General features: G+C 40.9%; 1 protein-coding gene across 1 annotated transcript; it reads left to right on the forward strand.

Annotated features, from left to right (window-relative positions):
• Positions 1 to 4,845: 4,845 nt before the first annotated feature.
• Positions 4,846 to 17,747, forward strand: Lamp5 (lysosomal associated membrane protein family member 5). Its single transcript, XM_021193876.2, has 6 exons — positions 4,846 to 5,463; positions 6,035 to 6,207; positions 6,582 to 6,713; positions 6,815 to 6,920; positions 7,923 to 8,111; positions 16,855 to 17,747. The coding sequence occupies exons 1-6, from the start codon at positions 5,400 to 5,402 to the stop codon at positions 17,031 to 17,033; spliced, it is 843 nt and encodes a 280-aa protein (XP_021049535.1). The 5' UTR covers positions 4,846 to 5,399; the 3' UTR covers positions 17,034 to 17,747.
• Positions 17,748 to 17,917: the final 170 nt, after the last annotated feature.

Consider the following 17,917-nt stretch of genomic DNA (forward strand, 5'->3'; position numbering starts at 1 on the left):
ATATATATATATATATATATATATATATATATATATATATATAAAATTTCTCAGTATTTTTACAGAAATTGCACAGTTTATGTCTTCACTTAAAGTCCTAGATATGGGGCAGTGTGTACTAGCATCACTTCTTTGGAAAGGTTTGCTGACAGCCGAAGAGGTAAAGCCATTCTTCCCCAATGTCTTTACTACCAGAAATAATCATGAACAACTTGTGTTTTCTGAGGCTCTCATTCCTGCCACCTTCCTAAAAGTGTAGTCTTCATCCTTTCAGCCTTTGTTATTGCTGTTATAGAACAGCTTGTGACATTTTCACAAGTGCGGTCATAGGAGAGGTCCCAAACATGGAGTGCCTGGGAAGGGGAGTGAGCTACTTGGGACCCTCAGATGCTGGACTTAAATGGTTTCTACCAGGGCACAAAAGGCTCTCATATGAGCTCTCACTCCTTTTCTTGAATGCCACTATTGACTCTAGCCTGGCTTTAAGGTAATATGAAAATAATTTCAGATAGACAATTAAAAGAGTAACTAAAACAACCAGGTTGCCTGGAAACTGGCTGGAGACTGGCTAGAAACCAGCACCTCCGAAAAGAGGTTTTAAACAATTAAATTATCTCATAAGTCAGGTAACAAATTAATTTAAATGAATCTCAGATTGTCTAATCTTACTTATCTGTAGTATAGTTATTTCTTGGAGAAACATCTTAAAAGATAAAAACACCAACCTCCTGAAACTCTTGTTTTATTTAAATTTGACCAATTTTTTAAAGTTTCCCTTGTTCCTAAGAAAAAGTTAGCTGTGCTCTATGGCTTAAGACCTTACACACGGGAGACGGGGTACAGGAAACCCCACCTAATTAACTAAAACCTGGCCAGAACACTTACCCAATGACTGCTACTTACAAAGATGGAAACTATTTCTCTGTTCTAGTTCACGGCTAGGGTTTGCCTGCTCTTGTCTCTTCAGCCCTCCATGGTGAAGGCATTTGTTTGAAATGAATTCATACATGACACTTCTTTGGGGCTCACTATAAACATGGCCAACGAAAGAGCTATTATTCTGGTTGTTAATCTGATTAATCTCATTGTAGAAACAGCTATTGTAGAAATACATGTCGGAGGAACGAAAGAAATAATAGAATAAAGGCAATCACACCAAGTACAGGCAGGCTGAGTGCATCAGAAACCCAATCTCAATTTCCAGATCCTCTCTAAGTACCATGGCATTTGACATCATATGCACAGAATATTCTGATGAAAACTTATACTTCAGTTCTTATCTATTGTATGTTGTTTTCTATTCTAGAAAGGATTTGAGGTCTGTAATGATTGATGTAATGAGATGTTTGTTCTGTAATGAGCTAAACAAAAGAAATGCTCGGATGACAGCATTTCCAGCTAAGTGTGTGAGTCTAGTTTAGTGTAGTTGAATTATTCTGCTTCTATGATTCATGATGTGCTTCTCTGTGCACTTGGCTGGTCTGGGACTCATGTTGTACAGCAGTATCATTTTAATACTTCCCTATAAGGTGGATAGAAACCTCAATACACACATTTCAGCTGGAACAAAGCCCAGCCTTTTCTTTGTGAAGCACATGGGCAGGATTTCCTAATAAGCAATGTTTTCTGATTTTCATAATTTTGTCTTGGTTCTATGAAAGCCAGTTATAGAGAGGCATCAAAGTGAAAAGTTTAATTTTATTTGGAAGAAGTTTTGTAGATGCCATTGTTTTGCATATGAATATAATTTGTCAGAGAAACAATACAGAAGGCAAAGCACCATATTTTCATATGTAATCCTACTTTCTCCCACCCAAACTGGAAGTTCTAAATAAGGTATTTCCACCCCTTGCATGATAATGCCATCATCAAATAATATGATTAGTCCAAAAAACTAATGCAATGGGAAAGTACATGAATGGAGTGAGACCATCAAAGAATGCTTAGGATCTACTGGAAATCATAAGCCTACTGTGTGAGTCAGACCTGGCATTCAGTGTTAACCATCAGTAGCTATTGTTAAACCATCCTCCTCATCATCATCATCATCTACACAAGTGTACACATTTTCACCATTTTTCCTACCTTTTTTGCACTCCAGGTTTGAGCAATGGATTAAATTCTTTCTGGAAACCTTGGTTATTATCTTTATTTATGCATATAAATGTTTTGTCTGCATGAAGGTCTGCTCACTATGTATGTACCATGGAGGACAGAAAATGCTATTCTGTTCCTTGAGACAGGAGTCACAGATGTTTGTGCTGGGTATTGAACAAGCTCCTCCAGAAGAGCAGCCAACGCTCTTAACCACTGAGCCATCTTTCCAGCCTTATTTGTCTATATCTCCAAGTATGATTTATTGCTAAATACTCTTTCATCACATTTTTGTTTACTGTAAAGACCTAAATCTATCTTCTTCAAGATGATTAGACAGTTGCTAAATTAAATATAGATGCAAGTTTAATAATTAGATATTATTCCAAGGAGTCATCAGTGATAAGTGAATGACTTAATAGATATTCATGTAAACTCTATTTAAGAGTAAGTGTGCATGTGTGCATGCATACACACATATACACACACAGACACACACACGGCATTGATTGTTCTGTTCCTCCCATTTTTCCCTTTCAACTTGCTCAAATACTCTTTGGTGTCAACAAAGAATCATTTCTATCAGGAATGGAAAGGAATGGAAAGGAATGGAAAGGAATAACTGTCAAAGAACTACCATTATACAAATCATGGTGAACAGTTAAAATCATTGGTCAAGACTACTTCCCATCTACTGTTCTTATGAAAACAGACAATCATGAATAAGTTGATCTTTCATCAACTTATAAGGTTATGATATCTGCAATAATGCACCATGAAGGAAACTACTATAATCTTTTACAGCAATTCTTCTGCTTTTATAATGCTATTGTTTATTTCACTATATTCAATACAAGTGGTTGGTACTCAGTTAAAGTTTCTGGATGGCTTCAATCTATATTTGATTTTGAATATTTTTAAATTCAGTGACTTAATTGACCTAACCACACATCCTTTAAATCTCAACCTGTGGGTCAGGACCCCTTTTAGGGTCAGATAATCCTTTCATTGGGATCACCTGACACAACAGAAAACCCAGATACTTATATTATGATTCATAACCCTAGCAAAATTACAGCTATGAAAAAACAACAAAAATAATTGTATAGTTGGGGGGGGGGTCACCACAATGTGAGTAACTATATTAAAGGGTCACAGTATTTTAAAAGGTTGAGAAACACTGCTTTAACTATTCTCAATATTTTTAAACAAGAAAAATTACATCCTGCAGAAGGTTACAGATGTAAGTAATATATCCTAATTGCAAATCTACCTTTTTATTTCCTTATTAAAGTAGGAAGAGGAGAATGTTAGAGAAGGAGAGAAAGAGAGAGAGAGAGAGAGAGAGAGAGAGAGAGAGAGATACAGAGGCACAGAGAGAGAGACACAGGTAGAGAGACACAAAGAGAGAGAGACAGACAGACAGACAGACAGACAGACAGACAGACAGACAGACAGACAAATACACACCAAGAATGAATGTATTCTTGCTTTTTAAGTTTTACAGTATCTCAGGGAAAAATAACTGCTTCATAATCGTCAACAGATGATATATGTTTTATATATGTGATAAGAATTGAAATTATATCAATAACAATTTGCCTCCATTTTGTGTATAAAATCACTTTCACAAGATTGTTGCAATTTTTGATGAAATTCCAAAATGCAGATATATATCAAAAGATATAGTGCTTCAATATTAATTAATATAGTGCTTCAAGTGTTAATTGTAATACTTCACAATTTGAGTTGCTATTGATCTAATTTTTGATAGAAGGATTTTTTTGAAAAATTAAATACAAAGAATTATATTGGCAGTTTAAAGAAAATACTATGTCAGAGTATATCTATTCTTAAATTGGCACTTTATATATGTTAAAAGTGTGAACTATTATTATTTTAGGTTTCAGTTTGTTTATCATTTAGTAAAAATTTGTAATGGCAGTCATAATATGCTAAATTTTAGAATGAAGGTATTATATAAAGAGAAATGATTGCGATCCCTGTAAATGTAAAACACGTGATTTTTTTCTATTTTAATTCTAGCTGGCCATATGACTTTGGGAAGGTCACTGAATTTCTCAATGTCTCACTTTGGGGGAGGTATAACAATAACAATAACCTCTATTTTCCTTTGCTCAGCTTCTAAAGGCATGGAGAGATTCAAACTGACAACATAGGTAAAATGCTTTGCAGTTTGTCCTTTAACACGACATTGGCTATGTCATTATGGTTAAGGCGATTATTATTTATTGACCTAGCACAATATTCTCTAATAAAAGAAATATTTGGACAACATTACAATTAATGAGGGCATGTCTCTTCCCCCCAAAAAGGTTCATTCTGATTTATTAGAGCAAGAATTAAAAAAAAAAAATCAGCGAACTACCAAAATGCAAATACAGGAATTATCTAGCGATGTTTGCCTTTCTGCTCCCCTGGAAGATTTAGAGTAATGCCAGCCTCTTTTCATTACATAACTACAGGTCTTTACTTATACCATAGTTCTAAAATTTCTGTCCTATGAGACCCTAGATAACCCTGTATGCTCACAAGCTTCAGGTTTATTTGCAACCCTCTTAACAGAGTGATCACAGCTTACTGCATGGGGCTAGCTCGGGCCACATGCCCTCAGAGATAGATCTCACTGACCACTGGGTCCAAAAGGATATGCTGCATTGCCTGGATCCCCCTTTGAGGAGGTATCATTTTAACCTTATACTCAGCAGCTCTTGAGCGGGTACAGAACATGTCTCTGAGAGCCGGAAACTGTTGCCATAGCATTTTCCTTCTCTGTTCCTGCCTACCTTCCTTCTCCAAAGCACGAACAATCTGAAACAAATCTATTCGTTTGTTTCAAGAGCAGAATTCAGGGCTCTGGTGGTGTTATATCTACACTACATACTGGCTATACCTGGTGGGAGGGTTTAGTAAGTCCGAGGGTGGCATTAAGTTTCCTGGGACAGAGTCATCTTTGCAGATACCGTTGCAGAGCAGAATACGGACCCAGGGAGAAATTTCCTCCCCCACACCACCCCAATCCCATTGGCCTTCTAGACAAGCCAAATTACAAGTCGTGAAACACAACCTCGTTATTTCCAGAACTCTCAGCGTGGACAGCTCCTGCATCCTGGGTGCTTCCTCTGCAGTGTGCGGTGGAGAGCCATAGCGCCCAGTGCTATCCCGCGCGCTCGCTCCTCCCTGTCCGCCCCCTCCCTTAGCTCACTCTACCGGCCACTTTGAGGGATTTCCTCCCGGGGTGGCCTTTGCAGCAGAAACACATCTGCCTGGTTCGCGGCAACAGCATGGATCTCCGAGGAAGAACCCTTCTCTGTGGAGACAGACTTCGGATTCTCCTAATGTTCTTCCGTGAGTAGCGTCTGGGGACCAGGGGTACGGAATGCGCTCTGCAGCAGAGACTCTAATACACCGAATAAAGCCCTCTGATTTCGCTCTGGTTTACTAGGTTTAGAACTGGTCTTTATGCTTGGTGTTATTTGGGGCTGGTGGGTGTTATGAACTCCCAGAACTCCCAGAGAGCCACACACCTGTATGGCATCTCCCAGACAGAAAGCGCTAGACAGACCGAACTCATGGCTGTGATGGTGGGGCATAGCACTGCCAAGAAAGATTTAGCTTTAACCGCAGGGTGTGTGTGTGTGTGTGTGTGTGTGTGTGTGTGTGTGTGTGTGTGAAAGCCCAGCCGTATTGCCGTATTGCAAATAAGGATTTAATTTTAGTTTAGCTTCTGTTTTCATTATAAATCATCGGCAGTAAATATGAGTTTGGTGACGGTGGACTAGAGAAATGGCTTGCGGAGTACACAGCTTCCAGCCGGGAACTTTGCCTCTCCAAAGCCTGCAGAGAACCAGCTCCGGTGTCCTAAAGCAGAGGGCTAGCTGAGTCCGAGAGCAATGAGATTGCTTTCCTTGTTCCGCAGATGTAATGGCCCAAACCGTGGCAGAACAAGAAGTGGAAAATCTTTCGGGCCTTTCCACGAACCCGGAGAAAGACATATTTGTGGTGCGAGAAAATGGGACGACGTGTCTCATGGCAGAGTTTGCAGCCAAATTTATTGTACCTTATGATGTGTGGGCCAGCAATTATGTGGATGTAAGGAATCTTTTTCTTCCCCAGCTTGCTCCTAGGGGCGGCAGGGCCGAAGGGCACCCTCCCTCCAGGCCCTGCCAAGACCTCAGTCGCCCGCCTCTTCCCCCCAACCCCCCCGCAGGCTGTTCCCGAATGCTGCATGGGGGTTCCGGCTTGCAACGCCTTCTGCTCGCCCTGCCTGCTTTAAAAGTAAACCCCCTCTCTGCTCCCCTCCTGGAGGGGTGTGCACGTAAGAGTCTACCCGCATGTTCCTGGACCCCGGAGCGCGCGGGCACAGGAGCGCCCAAACCTGCAAGCTAGAGTTTGGACGCGCATCCCTTCCCGGTCCGCGCCAGGGCCCGGCGCGCTGAGGGGGCGCGGGGCGTGTGTGTTCCCAGCTGATCACAGAGCAGGCTGAGATCTCCTTGACCCGGGGAGCTGAGGTGAAGGGTCACTGTGGCCACAACGAGTCGGAGCTGCAGGTGTCCTGGGTAAATCAAGCCTACACACTCAGAATGCTCTTTGTAAAGGTAATTCGATGCGGGGAGCATGGGTGTGAGCGCAGTGGCCTCTGGGGTTGCCCATCTTAAAGCAATTAGAGCGGATCACAGGACCCTCCCCATCTTGGCAGGAAAGTCACAACACTTCCAAAGGACCAGAGGCGACTTGGAATCTGAGCAAGGTGCAGTTTTTCTATGATTCTTCGGAGAAGACTCACTTTAAAGACGCTGTCAAGGGTGAGTAGTTCAGGGGGTCTCAGGAGCAAGAGCAAACCGGAAGCACTCATCCTGTCTCTGGGTTTTGGAAGCAACTCTGTGACTTTTGTTTTGAGGATAGGCAAGCCTGGGACTGCTTGATCGCCAGGGTCGAAGAGGCCAGAGAACCTCTGTGTGTTCTCAGGAAAGCCTAGATCTAAGATCCTTCAGACTCAAGCTGAAATATGAATTTTTCTCTGAAAAAGGCTCCAATGAGTTTCCCTATTATTATTTTTTTTTCTGCATCACAGATTGATTTGCTCTCCCGTGTTAAACAAAACAAGCAAATCCTCAGAAATGCAAGAGGACACTGTGACGGGTTTGGGTGGCCTGCAGCTTCACCCTGTGCACAAGGGTGTAGCTCTGGAGTTTTAATGGCAACCACCTCAGGGCAGGTTTTGTATCTTAATTCATTAGCTTTTCCTGCCCATTCTCACTCAGGCCTTCTAAAAACATCCCAGAGAGAACACCCAAAATACCCACAACTGAAATAACAGTGTTCCTTCCTATCTGTGAGCATCATCAAAGACCAGAGATACATTTAAATGGATTGTTAAAACAAACGCAAAATTCACTTTGTCACTTGAAGAGAGGCCTTCCGTCACTTAGTCTCTGCTAGTGATTCTAAAAGAACAGCAAACTTGAATCAGAAGAAGAGAAATCATGGGATGGGAACCGTGGAGACCTGTGTCACCGGTGTGTCTTTGGAACCACTGATGGAGGCCATAGTCAAAGGGCCTTGTTTTCAGGCAGCACACTGCTTCCAAAGTGGAATTCCAAACTAATATCTAATGAGAGAGGCTCAGGGACAGTGAGGGACTTGGTCCTTTCTTTCTTGGAGCTCCAGTCCTGGGATTGCAGCACCAATAGGAGGCATAGGTTCTGAGCTAAGCAGAGAGCTCTGCCTAAGGTATCAGCAGTGAGTGTAGTGTGCATCTGTCCTAACTGCTGCCTTGCTCCCCCCACCCCACCCCACCCCCGCAGCGAAGAAGCACACCGCCAACTCTCATCACCTCTCTGCCTTGGTCACCCCAGCTGGGATGTCCTATGAGTGTCAGGCTCAGCAGACCATTTCTCTGGCCTCCAGTGATCCTCAGAAGACTGTCACCATGATCCTGTCTGCAGTGCACATCCAGCCCTTTGACATCATCTCTGACTTTGTCTTCAGTGAAGGTAGGTTAGGCTGGCGCTAGGAAAGGGAAAGGGGGCTGATTTAAAGAGGGTGGAAAAGAGGGGCGTACTGGCCTCCCTCCTGGGATGGTGTTCCCTGTGTTTCTTCTTGGCTGCAGTGGCAGTTTTCACAAGATGTAGAGGTTATAAGGTTTCTGAAATACCCATCCCCGTCCCAACCCTTTGCCTCTTTATTCTCTTACTCACGTCTTTGGAGAAATTATTTAAAGGCAATTTGATATTCTGATTCTCAGAGGCAGATTCTAGTTTCTTTACTTGTACTTTCCATGGGGTTGGGGATTACCAAGGGAATACAATGAATTATTTAACTGTTCAGATTGGAGGATCATCCAACTCGCCTACCATTTCCCAAGCTATCCTGCCTCACCTCAACAAAGCTTGCTCTCACCTCTGAGAGTATGCGTCCATCACTCCTGAGTAATTTCTCCCAAAGCATTTGAGAATTTACAAGGTAAAATTTCCCTGAAAAAAAAAAAAAGAAGGGGCAGATTCTCTTGTGCAGCTCCCCCTTCTCACCATCCTCCCCCTCCTCCTCTCTTTCTTCTCTCTCCCCCTCTCACTCACTCTCTCTTTCCTTCTTTCTGTGGTGCTCTTGGATGGAATTTTCAGTCCATCATCTTAATGCTTAGCCATATGGGTTGCAGACCAGTTAATCAGCTTGGCATTGGTTATTTTCCTCTTGGCCTTATTAACATCTAACGCAGTACTAGATCAAAACAGATGTTCAAGTAACTGACTAAATAGATGTGCTGATACTCAGGTGACAGATACTTACATATGTAAGTATAAATTATATAAAGTATATAAATTAGAAGAGGAGCTTAAGCTCCAGGGAACAGAATCCCAGTTTTAAATATTTACTTATTTATTTTTTAAATATTCACTATATATAATACTATATATCTATTTATTTAAATATTCACTATATAATAATACTATATAAAAAGTATACATAATACTGCATTTTATATAGTATTATTATATACTATATATAGTATGCTATATACGCACATAGTATATGAAAATACTATATATAAATACTACATATTTATAAAATACTATATATATCAAATACTTATAAAATGTAGCACTGTCTTTCTTGCACCAAAAATATTACATCTAATATGAAATCTTATGGGTGTTGACCCAGAAACTCACTATGAGAATACTAAACCACCTATTATCCTTCCATGGGAATGTTACCACCGGCTCATTAAGTTCAAATGGAGCCTTAAGTGATGTTTAGTGACTTTCTGTCTGCCGGTCAGTTGTCACTGGTTCTTATTTCCTGGCACTTCTGGTGTTTTATTCATTAATTGTTCTAGTTCCTAACCCAAATCCATTCTGGATTACTTCTAGGTTGTTTATAGTCACTACAGATGGATAAATCACATATGATGTGTGTTTAAATTTATATACAAAGAACAAACAATGACTGAATAAAGACTAAAACTACTTCATTTAAAATAAGTGAATTTCACCATATAGAGTTAGTTACATCTTTTCTTTAAAACAATTTGTACTCATTTCAAGGTTGTAGATAGGGAAGATTGCTCGGCATACATTGAGACTGTAAGCATATGTAATTTCTTAAATACAGACACAATAGGACCAGGTAAATTGCAGTATTACCCAGGCATGTCAGACTAATTGTGGGCTCAGGGTTTAGTGTTTCTGAGAGGAGGCAAGACTCATTCAGAATCACCCACTAGATTTTGTGCCTTTGTGTGCGTGCAAGGCGTTCTTTTGTTCCTGGCTCCTCTTTTCCATGCTTTTTTAGCATTTGACCACCAGTGTCTTAGAAGAGGCTGTTGTATTCCATTAAATGGAATGGGACAGATCCCTGTTGGGTTGCCTTTTCTGTTTCCAGCACTGGGACTTCCAGGGGCTTTCAGTATGTTGTGTTCGTCTATATGGATGTGAGTGGACTGTACCTGCCAGAGGGGAGAATGTCTGGTTATATATCTATACAACCACTGTGTTTGTTGTATGCACTTTCGGATGTGTGTGTGCATGCGTGTGTGTGTGTGTGTGTGCGTGTGTGTGTGTGTGTGTGTGTGTGTGTGCGCGCGTGCGCGTGTGCGTGTGCGTGTGCGTGTGTGTGTGTGTGTGTGTGTGTGTGTATGTGTTTATATTTATGTTTACGTGTTTGAAAATGGCCAAGGGCTTGTAGTGAAAAGTCCATTGCTGACATTCTTCACAGCTGCCTACCTAGCCTGCTGTTTGAGGAAAGCAAAGAAGGATTAGTAAAATGGGTAAGTGGACAGTCCCTGTGGCTGAGGGCAGCCAGGTGAGAGTTGACATCTTTATCACACATGCAGGTGAGAGTTGACATCGTCATCACACATGTTCCTTTAAATGCATTGGATTTGGCTAGAGAACTGACCTTAGTTTCAGTGTTCAGAGGAACTGTGAATGGTGGTGAACACAGTTGTGATAGTAATACACAGAATCTGCTTCTGTAGCCCTGAAGTGGGGCCCCACATGCCAAGCTCTGCATGATGCTGTTGATTTACAGAATCCTATAGAGGGCTTGAAGGGTTAGAGACTGAAACATACAAAAGCTTTGGTGGTTGGGATTGAATGGGGTTATAGGAGATAGTCAGCCCCTCATAGTACATAACACCATCTAGACAGAGTCATAATGTGAAGACCACCATCTATCTGGAGGGTAGAGGAATGTGAGGGACCTCCTGGAGGAAAGAGGGCCATGTATCTAGTGACTGATCAACAGTGTAGGGGCAAGGCTTTTCACAGCAGTGTAAACTATATGAGGGGATATAGGCAAATGGTTTAGTCCAAACAGAAAAATTCTCATGAATGTCTAGACCAAAGCCAACCTGCCCAGCTATTTAAAGGAATGAGGCCAGTTTTCATCTGTTTTGGGTAGTAGATGACATAATATGAGATGATATCAGCAATAATGATAGTGCATTAAAAATGATGATGTCCACAACAAGTTTTGACAGGTAAGTCTCTTTTTTATATAATTCAAAAATTTTAGAATGTCACATTTAAGTACTTTCTGGACTTAATGTTGACAAAGTCCTGACATTTAAGCAGTTCTCAGGTTATTTTCTGGAAATACTGGAACTCAGTGTAGCTTAGTTATATATTTAATGATGCTCATATTTTTAATCATAATTTATTATCTACTCATTTAATATACTATAATTTTGCTAATCAGATTATTCAACTATTAAAAATTGTATATGATTAAATGTACAATCATCTTCTAAACATGGATTGATCATGCATTCATTAAAATGACATTTCTGTAGTTCTGAAGAGATAATAACTATTATATGCCCCAGCAAAAAATTAACAGTAAGCAACTAAAAACAAGAGTGAGAGGAGTTTCAGGGTTCCTCTGTATGACTGAGTCTACCGAGGCTTCCATGGCTTGGGGCCTTATGAGTACAAGGCCCTCCCTTATCAATGGGCAACAGCTGTTGGATGAGGTTTCAGGAGCTATACAGAGCATCAGACTCTAAATGACTAAACATTTGGGTTGTTTTGAAAATAATTGGGTTTACAAAACTTAAGTCTGGCACTAGCAGGCTTTTAAGTTAAAGGGTCTCAGCCTTCAGTGAAGGGATGGAGGGTTGAGTGGGGCACATTTGGCTCATTTGTATACCAGACAACACTATGCAGTTTGGTCACCTGCTGTTCGAAGCACCCTGTGTTTCTCAGCTGGGGTTAATTAACTTGTCCTTCTGCAATTAATTCATAGTCTAACCTCTTGAGGGTCTGGGGGGTTTCTGGCTAATGGGAGAGGAGATTCTTCACTGGGAGGGAATAAACCACCCTGAGTATTTTAATGGCTTGGGAGAAAGGAAAATTTGACATGTAATGTCAGAAAAACACAATAGAATATGAAGTTTGTCTCTGGTCTCCTTTATTAGAAACTCAAATTTATAGATATTTAAAATAGAATCTCTAACCTTGAATTCTACCCCACTGACCCTCTGAGTTTTTTATTATTTTACTAACAGCTGGATCAGGCAATGCTGCATATGGAAACTAATGCTTTTTTTTTTTTTTTTTTTTTTTTTTTTTGGTTACACCCTTCACTTTTCTTTATACCCTATCCTTGAAAGAATGCCTTGGCAAGATGTCTTGTCATAAACACTTTGACAGTCCGTAGATTCCAGATCCTGTAGACATGTGTTTGATGTATTTTTTTTCCACAGTGTAGTCTTGCTGTCATGAATTACTGCCTGTCAATATCTCCAGTGTAAGCAGCCAAAGGGAGGTGATTCCAGTGTACACTGCTGAGAATTGCATTGAAGGCTTCTATGTGGAGCCTGTGCAGAGGGCTCAGTCATAGCATTCTGTGTCCCAGACACTGCCTTCTGGAGCCAAGGTGTGATATGCCTTCGAGCTGTCCTCATAAGGGGATAAGAAACTCTGGCATTTGCCCATCAATGCTATCCTTTACTGACAGCTTCTTTAAGGAATCAGTTCTCTGGAATTTATAACCCGCTGTGTCCTTAAAACTCATTCTAATGTGTTGGTGTGATGAAGGCTACAGGGAAAACGAATGGACTATGTGCATGTCTGCTATCCATAGGCCAGGATGTATGCACCTCCCCTGCTTTGGAAAAGCACAAAGTTTAGTGAGAAATACAGCCCATATTCCTATGTTCCCAGCACAAAGATTCAGTCAATGATCATTACTTTTATTATTTTAATATATAATAACATAAATCTTGATGAACTAACCATTCAAGCTAACATTTTCTCAGCAAACAAAACTCAAATGCTCCCAGCACTTGGGAAGCAGAGGCAGGCGAATTTCTGAGTTTGAGGCCAGCCTGGTGTACAAAGTGAGTTCCAGGACAGCCAGGACTATACAGAGAAACCCTGTCTTGAAAAACCAAAAACCAAAACAAACCAAAACCAAAACAAACAAACAAACCAAAAAACCAAAAAACAAAAAACTTCAAATGCAGAGATAGCACACTCAATGCAAAAAAGGATCAAACATTGTCTCTAGCAACATGGTCAGACAACAGAGGGATTCCCAGATACACAAATGTGACCCTGCTATTTATTCAGAAACAGTCTGGACATTAGGAGAGCCCCAGGCAGACAGTCTGACATTTCCTCTATACTAGTATTGCTCCATTGGGGCACACTAGAGTATACTGTTTCCAGGGAGTAAATACAAATTTAAAACATAATACAACAAATGCCTCACCCACCAGTCAGAACCTGATCTGAGAGCACACTATTAAGTTGAGGGGAGTCTAGTTGGCTGTTGTAGCTGGCATCAGATGGCCCCTGTAATGTCTGATCTGTTTCCCAATTCACTGGGTTGCTGTTCATCTTTCCCTGTCACGTGTCAAACACCCGGGCCTTCATTTTTGTGTGATCTAAAGCCTAGGCCAGCCAGAGTATGAGGGATCCCAAATTCTGTGAGGTGGACAGAGAGATTCAGGGTCCTGGGGCATGTGGAGACAGATGTGATTTGGACTAAGCTAAGGGATGCTTTTCTCCTTTGTGAGGAAGCTGGAACCTATCTTGCTTTGTAATCTCTTAGTTAATAATAAGATCACTCACTGCTCAAGATTTTAACTCAGGAGCATGCAGGGGTTGGAGATTGTATGGTTTTGGTTGTGCGTGTGCATGTGCGTGTGCGTGCGTGTGTGTGTGTGTGTGTGTGTGTGTGTGTGTGTGAATGAAATTCAATAGGACACTATTTCATTAACTTATGATTAGTATTTTGAGTATTTAGCATTTCTTTTGGTTATAAACGAAAATCATTCAAACAGTGCTAGTCATAGTAGTGGTGACTGTCACCAATAGAATTGGTTTTCTATTCACAGAATAGTCTGTGCAGGGTTAACAGTCACTACCAGTATGCATGTATCAATAAAGAAGCACACAGGTTTCTGAATCTCAAATTACTATAAAAAATGTTATTGTCTTTGTAGCCTTCCATGCATTTTCTTTTTGAAGTCCTAAATACTGTTCTGACTAGATGTTGACAGTTTCATCAAACATGCTTTGATGGATCACAAGCACCATTGCTTTAAGTGATAGAGAACAGAATAAATTACTATGTGTAAACATTTTTATCACGGAAGTGAAATGCCTGAGATAACCTATTTTGAGACAAGGTCCCATGCTGTGGCACAGGCTCTAGACATGTACACATTCTCTTGCCTTTGGCTTCTACGTGCTGGGATGACATGTCTAAACCACCATGCTGGCTCTCACATAATGCTCTGGCATTTCTGCCCCTCGATTTATAGTCATAGTCCCCCTTTTGAGACTTTAGATCAGGTTTTTCCTAAAGTAACAAAAGACAAATTTTGAGGGACCACAATAGAATTCCAATATCCCCTCCCCGATATGCTGCAGTTACACTGCTGAGCTAGTCTGTTTGCTTCCAGTGGGGCTTACTTGGGCACAGCATTTAGCCCAGTGATGCCTCCATTGCTCCACTGTTCCATGTAGAAAGTGGAAAACAATGCCATTTTCTTTGTGGAGTTGTTGTGGCATTAGATTAGAGATAACCTTTGCTTTAAAGTGAAATGTTAATTTAAGGACCATAATCTAGGTGTACCAGTGCATACCTTTAATCCCAGGAGGCTGAGGCAGGAGGATTATGAGTTCAAGGACAATATGTACAAAATGAAACTATCTTGAAAGAAACAGGACTCTGTAGAGTTTTTTAAAGTTGAATTTAAAAATTCAATTTAAAGTATAATCTCCCACTCATTCTTGTTAGAGAGGAATGACTTCCAGTGTTCAGGAGGCTTCTCTGTTCTTTCTGATCGTCCTGTGTATGTCAGAGATCATAGGGGACCCAGAGGAGCCTAGCATACAGTAGTGACTAGGTAAATGGTTGCTGGAACATCTTCACCTGAGGCCTCAGTCTTTTGGAGGAGACATTAAAATCTGAGTTTCTGCACATAAGAGTCAAAAATTTGATGAAAGGACCCCCCTAGTTATCTATAAGTTGTGACTATCAGAAGGAATTTTAGTATTTCTGGTTTCCCTCCTTCCCTCTGTCCTTCTTTCACTCCATCCTTCCCTCTGTCCCTCTTCTCTTCCCTCCCTCCCTTCCTCCCTTCCCTTTCCTTTTCTAATGATTTCCTCCCTTTATTCGAGGGAATATTGAGGACACAGGGCTATTAAATTATTTTGGATTTTTAAGAGCAAGGAAACATGACCCAGTTGTGAAGTATGGCTGGGATATTCCCTCTCAGTCTAAAATGCTGGCTACATGAATTACTCAAATATAAATATCCATCAAGGTGTATAATATTTAAATTTACAGCACAATTTAAATATATTAAATGTTCAACTTTTAATGTGTGTGTCTTTTTTTTTAATTAGATATTTTCTTTATTTGCATTTCAAATGCTATCCCGAAAGTTCCCTATACCCTCCCCCCGCCCCTGCTCCCCTACCCACCGACTTCCACTTAAGGGACCCTGATATCGCGGTCTCTTGTGAGGCTATGCCAGTGCCTGGCAAACACAGAAGTGGATGCTCACAGTCAGCTATTGGATGGAACACAGGGTCCCCAATGGACGAGCTAGAGAAAGTACCCAAGGAGCTGAAGGGGTCTGCAACCTATAGGAGGAACAACAATATGAACTAACCAGTACCCCCTGAGCTCGTGTCTCTAGCTGCTTATGTAACAGAAGATGGTCTTGCAAACTATATATGCCCCAGTACATGGGGAATGCCAAGGCCAAGAAGTGGGAGTCGGGGTGTGTGTGTGTGTGTGTGTGTATGTGTGTGTGTGTTAACGTGTCATGTTTAAAGTGCAGAAAAGTTGAAACCACATAATTCAAAGCATCTTTACATATAATTGAAACCCAGACATTGATTAAAGATACAAACCACGCTCATCCCAATCTCAATCCAAAACTCTCTTGTATTCCTCTTCCTGAGTATGAACACCTTTCAGGTTTCTAGGACCATGGAATTCATTTTATCTGATTAAGAATGTCATAGAAACTGGAATAATATAATCTGTACATTTTTGTGCCTGACAATTTTTATTCAATATTAGGATTCTGAAATTCACTTTTTTTCCTAATTTATAGCTCCAATTTTATTCCTCTTTATTGCTGACTGATACTATATTTTACGAATATATTACAGTTTATTCCATTTTAATGAACATTTAGCTATTTCCTGACTTGACTATTCTCAATAGTTCCTATGAATATTTTCACTTTATTCTCATCATGTCCTTTTATTTTCATTTGTTCTCTGGTTGATATAGGTAAGGGACTGTTGGGTTTAAAGGAAGGGTGTATTTGTCTTCTTCACTAGGGATCACCAGACTGTTTAACTCTTTCCGGTCATTGCCAGAACTTGTTACTTTCAGTCTTCTTGAACATTTTGTGTTTATGAGTAATTGTGTGACTGTTAAAAAATTAGAAAAAAAAGATAGTAGTCATATGTAATTCTAAAACAATAGAAACTTAGATAAACTCTTCAAGTAAATTTAAAATTAAATAAATTCCCTGGCTGCCGAGAATCTAATAACTAAATATCGTCTTGCTAAATGAATATATACTAACTTGATATCATGTAGAAATACTGAGGCTAAGTGAAAGGAAAAAAATGACCCATCAGTCTACAGAGGCTTCCCTGAGAGATTGTTTCACCTCTGGCTCTGTCTTGCTTCGTCCAGGAGGGCCTAGAATTCAGAATATGTCACTAGCACTCACTGCTCTCTCCTTTCTCATTTCAGAACATAAATGTCCAGTGGATGAGCGAGAGCAGTTGGAAGAGACCCTGCCCCTGATCCTGGGCCTCATCTTGGGCCTTGTCATTGTCATAACACTTGTGATCTACCACATCCACCATAAAATGACTGCCAATCAAGTGCAGATCCCCAGGGACCGTTCCCAGTACAAGCACATGGGCTAGGGACCATCAGGCAGACAGCCTCCGCATCCTGCCTCCAAACCAGATGACGTAGAGCGACAATGGCACTTTCTCACCTGTATACAGGATCCACCAACATAGCTACACTCCAACAGGCCCGCTCACCTGAGGTGTGCCTGGCCTGTGTCCATGCTTAAACCCAGGGATGGAAGGCAGGTCTTGGGGTTTGGGGGGATTAATGGTGGCTGTTGTGTCCATACTGGGGAGTAAAGAGGGGCTGGTGAGTAGGATAATAGCTTTCATGCTCATGATGGTTTAACTTTGATTCTCTGACTTTGTAAGTCTACAGCATGTAGAGAGACTGATGTGGCCCTTGCATTTAGAAAGTAGGAACGCTTCCTTTGGGAGACCTTTCTAGGTCAGAAGAAACAGGGTGCTTCACTCCCTCAGCCTCAGCTGGCATACTTACACGGTTTTTCAGTGCACACAAAACACAACCTCACGCTCCCTGCAAGCAGCAAGACCGACCCCTGAAAGTGACCCATGCTTCTCGCTGGCATTCTGCATGTCTAGTGATTGTTTTGGGAATGTTTCACTGCTACCTGCACCCAGTGACTCTGCAGCACAAGAACCCGTCTAATGTCACTACGCACGGTTGTTTGGAATTCATAATGTGTTGGTTCCAAGTGAGGGGACCTCAAGAATCAATCCATGTGAGTTTGCTTTTGAAAATGAATTAAAAAGAAAAAAAGCACTGGTTTTTGGCTGTTTGTTTGTCTGTTTTAAACGAGAAAATGAAACTTCAAATAGTTTCTTTAGTAAGCAGAGAAGCAGAATGGATTAAAATTGATATTATTTTTGTGTTTTTGCAAGAGAGAGAGAGAGAGAGAGAGAGAGAGAGAGAGAGAGAGAGAGAGAGAGAGAGA

Source organism: Mus pahari, chromosome 3 (genome assembly GCF_900095145.1).
Source record: "Mus pahari chromosome 3, PAHARI_EIJ_v1.1, whole genome shotgun sequence".
NCBI classification, from domain to species: Eukaryota; Metazoa; Chordata; class Mammalia; order Rodentia; family Muridae; genus Mus; species Mus pahari.

Bases quoted from the DNA above. Each gene is read 5' to 3' on its own strand.
- Lamp5 (XM_021193876.2), top strand. From the start codon at position 5,400: ATGGATCTCCGAGGAAGAACCCTTCTCTGTGGAGACAGACTTCGGATT. The intron at 5,464-6,034 runs GTGAGTAGCGTC...CTTGTTCCGCAG, and splicing joins GATTCTCCTAATGTTCTTCC to ATGTAATGGCCCAAACCGTG. The intron at 6,208-6,581 runs GTAAGGAATCTT...GTGTGTTCCCAG, and splicing joins GGGCCAGCAATTATGTGGAT to CTGATCACAGAGCAGGCTGA.